The sequence below is a fragment of the Periophthalmus magnuspinnatus genome, chromosome 7 (assembly GCF_009829125.3).
Source record: "Periophthalmus magnuspinnatus isolate fPerMag1 chromosome 7, fPerMag1.2.pri, whole genome shotgun sequence".
Classification (NCBI taxonomy): domain Eukaryota; kingdom Metazoa; phylum Chordata; class Actinopteri; order Gobiiformes; family Gobiidae; genus Periophthalmus; species Periophthalmus magnuspinnatus.
The window spans coordinates 25188168-25194167 of record NC_047132.1 but is presented as its reverse complement, the minus strand read 5'-3'; the positions used below and the strand labels follow the sequence as shown (position 1 = coordinate 25194167).

Genomic DNA, 6000 nt, shown 5'->3' with positions numbered 1-6000 from the left:
GTACAGTAGCCCATGTGTCATGATAATACGCTGATTTGTTTCTGGATTCTTCAGTTTTTAATGAAGATAGAGCACATATAAGGAAAAGTGATGGGCAGACAATAGACATAGTTGCACTTATTTTTTCAGGTAAATACTATCAAATGCATATTTTTGTCCATGCAGAAAACTTTCATTACTTCAGTATAAAGAGAAGGACACTGCTGCGTTGCTTGAGGTCATTTGTAGATGAGCACATAGGAACAGCCATTTAGCATGCCAAAGAGCAGACATGTTCAAACACAAGGCTGTCATTAGTTTCATTAGGTCTCTCTCATGTAACCTTTTTTCTTGGTGACAGAATCTGACAGAGGCCAGAAAAAGAAATGGAATCATCTATTAACCATACTATAAAAGGTAACAATCATTGTATGTTTTTCAACATAAATGTAGTACATTTTACTTATATACAAAGAACTGTAAGTCAGCATAATACTAAGATAATGTTTTTTTGAACTTCAGTACCAAACTGGAAAACAGTGCCTGACCCTAAACAAGCAACATGGCTGGTGTGCAAAGAACTCCTGCAGAGAAACAAAGGCTCCAGGCAACTTTTTCTCAGCGTGGACATACGCAAAGATCAAGAAGACCAAGACCTGGAACTGGTGGATTTTTATAAGAAAAACAACGTTCAGTGGGCGTCACCACTTGAGTGTAAACTTCGAGGTCAATCACAGAGACAGACCTGATGAAAGACCTGATGAAATCCTGCTGTGTTGTCTGAAAACTGTAACTTCTCCACAGGTGATGTTGCAACAGGAAGTGGGGTCGAGCGCCACATGTTCTCTATGGTGATTTTTAAACTTATAAGTGGATTTCACATACATTTAGGTTAGGCATAAGAGCACACAAGCCATGGCTGAAGATATGATAAACTTCTTGTATTGTCATACAAGTATCCTTTGTTTCAGGGGGTATGAGTATTACTAAACTATTTGAAGGTGAGCCTGACCACCTGATCCCATCCATCTCTCATGAGCTACTGGAGAAGGACATGTTCACTGTAGCAGGCCGGATGATTGGACACTCGTTCTTGCATCAAGGCCCAAGTTTCCCTGGACTGAGCCCTGCTGTAATCCATGTTCTGTTTGACGGATCAGAGGAGACCTGTCCCATCAGTGTAGCAGACTGCCCTGACACAGATGTCAGAGATGTGGTCAATGCGGTAAGATGAAGTGTGAATCTAATTATATTGAACTCAAATTACATTTAATCAAATGGGTAACTAACATTATTTAATAGCTTCATAGTGAAGTGGAATTGAAAAATGCAGACTCCATAGATGAGCTGTGCTTTTCCTGGGACCTTCCAACGCCAAATAGCAAGAATAGAAAATGGCTATCCAAAAGGATACTTCAACATGTTGTAATGTTAACCTTAGCACAACAATGATATCACTTGATTTACACAGTATGTGTTTTGGTAATGATAAATCTGTGTTATGCTCGGAAGGTCATTGAGGGAACAAGAGAGCAAGTAAACCAGCTAAGACTAGGGCTACAAGAGACAGGACTTTGGCCACTACTAACGCAAAGAAAAGATGTCATTCCTTATATATTTCCACGAGAATCAGAAACATATATAATACCACAGGTAAAAGAGCAAAAATGAGCAAATAATGCACAGATGCTTTTAATAAAGCCGTCGATGTCCATGATTTCAGATTGTCCTGGACTGCATCATCTGGCCTACATCTGTGACGGTCTTCTTTGACAACTATCAAGTTGTAGAGGATGATGTTGGGTCGGACTGTGTGGATGTATGCCGAGTGTCCAGCTACTTAAAACGATTTATTGAAAATGGCATGTACTTTAGTCCTTTAACTATCATAGTAACAGAATTATCCCACTAACTTCTCTTTTACCTCAGCTGCTCCTGTAGAGCTCAAGAGCCTCCTGAAGTTCTGGACCGGATGGGAAAAGCCCACCACAGAAATGAAGGTGGAAATTGTGAATGCCCCTTTTCCCTCAGCGTCGACCTGCTTTGAGAAGCTGAGGCTGCCGCGACATTATGACAGTTACAACAAGTTTTATCAGGATCTGTCTGCATGCATGTCAACCACATACTCTGGCTTTGGATGTGAATAGAAAATATTTAATTTAAAAGCCACATTTAAATAAACTCTAAATAAGAATTTTTGTCAGAACATTTTTAAAGGATAACTTTTAGTGTTTTGGTTTAGTGAGGTTAATCTAATTTACATGATGTGCAATGTTACTATTAATCAATCAATTTTATAGTTTTGTTTTCTTTTTTTGGTTAGGTTGTGTCAGTATTGAATCTCTGTGCAGTTATTTCAATGGGAAACATGTTTTACTAAACCACATTATTGCATGATAAAAATTTCTCAAATGTTATAACGTCTCCAGAAAAGGATTCTATTACTGCACTAAGCACATGGGGCAGAGGACATAGTAATCCAGTTAAACTGGCAAAAACATGGCATGATGGCGCCACCTACTTGTCTAACCTGGTTTTATGCCATATTGTGGAACAACCCAAGCAAAGCAATAACATCTCCTAGGACAAAAGCAGGTGATGGACCCTCCACCAGAAATGTTACATAGTGTGCCTTTACGTTGATCTATAAGTTACAACAAAGCCACCTTCTCTTAAGCATAGCACAGTTAATGGACACTCCCAGTCCACGTCTTTGCCTTGTGTCTCTGCACTGCACAATGTAACTCTGTAAGTTTTAGCAGCCTCAGGAGCTCCTCCCTTTTCACATCTGGGCCAGCCACAATTCGGACAGACACATACCAACATTCTTTGACTACCACATGGACAAATAGGTTAACTTAACAGAGTTAGCAGGAGCAGAGCTAAAAGTGAGGAACTGAGGACTTCTGTCTGTTTATGTGAACACACCCAAAGTTTTACCAGGATCGTCCTTCAGCCTGTTTCCATCAGACTAGCATTACTTACATAGCATTACCTACATACTTCAGGTAAGAATGGCTTTTTAAAAAAATTGTCTGTTTAATGCTTAAGCTGTTGCTGTAGTGTATGGTCTCACTATTTTTGGCTTGGTTATCTCTTTTGGACAATTATTTGCAAGGTAAGTGCAAAGTTTCAACAAACTTTGCACACTGTTGTCACATGCTTGATGACTTCATAACAAAGTAGATATCCGATAGGTATAGAGTAAAGAGGTTTGAGTAGATCTAAGTATACATATACTTCCTGACTGACATGAAACCAGTAGTGACTAAACAGGCTTCACATTTAAGTCATTCTTCCTGAACTTTTCACACATGTCCAAACTTGAACATTATCTCAGACGTGTTTGATGCTTGTCAGTGTTATTTTACTAACTACAATGTATGTTTAATCAACTTAATGCATATTGTGAACGTTTTACACTCACTTCCTTTTTTGTTTGTGAATTATATTGACTCGTGTGTCTTGTGTTTGTTTGTGCATACCTTGTTTAATAAGACTGTCTCCTCTCAAGGACTTCAAACTGATTGTATTATCTCTGCATTCAAATGTTACATGTAAATAGCTATTTGTTTAATTTGCCTAGTCGCTTATTTTGAACACTTTGAGATAACTTTTATGATACAGTATGCATTAAATGATCTTCTTTATTGATGTAAACAAGTTATAAACTGCTTGCCAGAACTGTACATATAGATGAAGGTGTCAAATAGCAGTGCCAGAAGTTTCCAAACAGGAAAGTGGATTTCAGGAAAACTGAATAGGGAGGGTCATGTTGGGAAACACTGAGAAGTAACAGGCAACACTTCTAACGTCCCTGCACAGCTGCACTAGGACAAAGTGTTTGGTGGTTCAACTAAACTTTTCCACAGTTAATGCCATGTCTTTAACTGAACCCAGAAAGAATCAGCAGCATTTAAATTACAAGGTCTGGATGTAGTTTGACTCAGTTGGGTGTATATGGAAAAACACATTATTTTTTACAATAAGCTATAATACTACAGAGTGTTTTTCATACTGTATGTTGTATGCATTCATATAGGATGCCATTAGGTGGAGGTAACAAGTGTGGTCGCTGCCAGAAGACTGTGTATTTTGCAGAAGAGGTGCTGTGTGATGGGCGGAGCTTCCACAAGTCATGCTTCCTGTGCAGTGAGTAAACTTACTGTTGTTTCCTGTCATTGTGGTTTATGAACTTTTCATTTTTAATACCCACAGAATATAAAGCTGTGTGTTATTAAGTGGATCAAAACATTACGAAAGCTGTATGAGAAGGAATAGAAATATCTTGTTTTAGGCCCTTCTATGTTGAAATATAGAGAGGTATTTAGGCGTACTTATCTTTAATCCAGCATTGTTATCAAGCATTCCAGGGGTGGAATTCAGATTACATCATGTTTTCATTTCTGTTCCATAAAAGGCAAAAACCAGAAGGCTATCAAGGCGTAACTGTTCAAAAATATGTCCCCTTAACATGATAAACACAATATAATAACACTGTGGTTATTTTCAGTGGTATGTCGGAAGTGTTTGGACAGCACCACAGTAGCAGTTCATGAAGATGAGGTGTACTGTAAGGCCTGCTATGGCAAGAAGTATGGTCCAAAAGGCTATGGATATGGGCAAGGAGCGGGCACTCTCAGCATGGACAAGGGGGAGTCTCTGGGTATAGCACAGGATGAGTAAGTAACAGATATATTTAGGTGTGTATGATGTAATTTAATTCATTTTTAACGATAGTTTTGTGTATTTTCTATGCCAGACCAGGTCCCCATCGTCCAACCACTAACACCAATGCATCTAAGTTTGCGCAGAAGTTTGGAGGAGCAGATAAGTGCCCTCGCTGTGGCAAATCTGTCTATGCTGCTGAGAAAGTCATAGGAGCTGGCAGTGTAAGCAACCCACCACCTTGTAGTAAATACTCCATTACAGAGGGATCATTAGAGACAGTACAATGTAACGTCTTGTCTTGTACTTTTTTAGTCGTGGCATAAGAATGGATGTTTCCGATGTGCTACGTGTGGCAAAGGCTTGGAGTCCACTACACTGGCAGACAAGGATGGAGAGATCTACTGCAAAGGTACAGTGTATAAACAGGGTTACCTCACCTCATAACTATTTCAGACCCTGAATAGTACGTGATTATGAGGGGAAACAGTATATGCATCTATCTGACAGTTTGCCATAGTGTTGTTTCTTTTTTTTTCCACTAAGCACTGCCAGGCCATGTTCCCCATTCCCTGAGCCTGATTGACGTTTGTCACACCTGGCCATGGTCATCTGAGTGAAGTTTCAAATATATAAAAGGAGGGCTAGATGAAGTTGTCTTTGTGAAATAATGGATCTTAATTCGTAAGATAGCAATTAACTGTTTAATTTTTTGACATCTGTACATTTTAAGTCATTTATTTTAGGACCCATTCTTGTTTGATAGCAGAGTTTAACCAGCCCTACTCACCTGCAGTTCGACCAAGCGTGTTTATTACTGGACATTTTAAGCAACACATTTATCTTTCTTTTACTACGCTTACCAAACCACTCTGTCTTCGTGATAATGAGTGTTTTTACTAGTTGTTTTATCTTGTTTCAGGATGTTATGCCAAAAACTTCGGCCCTAAAGGTTTTGGGTACGGTCAGGGAGCCGGGGCTCTGGCGCACACCCAGTAGAGGGCAGCAGAGAGCGGATCAGCCACAATCCAACTGATGGTCTGACATTGTCAATCCTGCTTCTTCCGGCAGGGGGCAACCTCATTGAAATAATTAAGCATTTCCACTGACTCACTAAATCCTTTGTAGTCTATTCTTAGACGTTCCCTTTTTCACAGTGTTATTGATTAAAAAACAAGACCATTCGTGTGTGTGTTTTACTTATATATGGCTATAAGTACTCATCTGGCACTGGTAAATCTGCTATATTAAGTAATGAAGTTTTAATTGCATTATTTCACAAGTATGTGTGGTGAAACTTACCTTTGTTGTATTGTGAGGAATGCGGAAGTGCAGATGTGAGAAACTGTTTAA

General features: G+C 39.1%; 1 protein-coding gene across 1 annotated transcript; it reads left to right on the top strand.

The window, feature by feature from the left end:
* The first annotated feature begins 2749 nt into the window (after positions 1-2749).
* csrp1a (cysteine and glycine-rich protein 1a) lies at positions 2750-5831 on the top strand. Its single transcript, XM_055223135.1, has 6 exons — positions 2750-2987; positions 4022-4131; positions 4493-4661; positions 4742-4871; positions 4963-5059; positions 5570-5831. Exons 2-6 carry the CDS (start codon positions 4023-4025, stop codon positions 5644-5646), a joined length of 582 nt encoding a protein of 193 aa, XP_055079110.1. The 5' UTR covers positions 2750-2987; position 4022; the 3' UTR covers positions 5647-5831.
* The last annotated feature ends 169 nt before the right edge of the window (positions 5832-6000 follow it).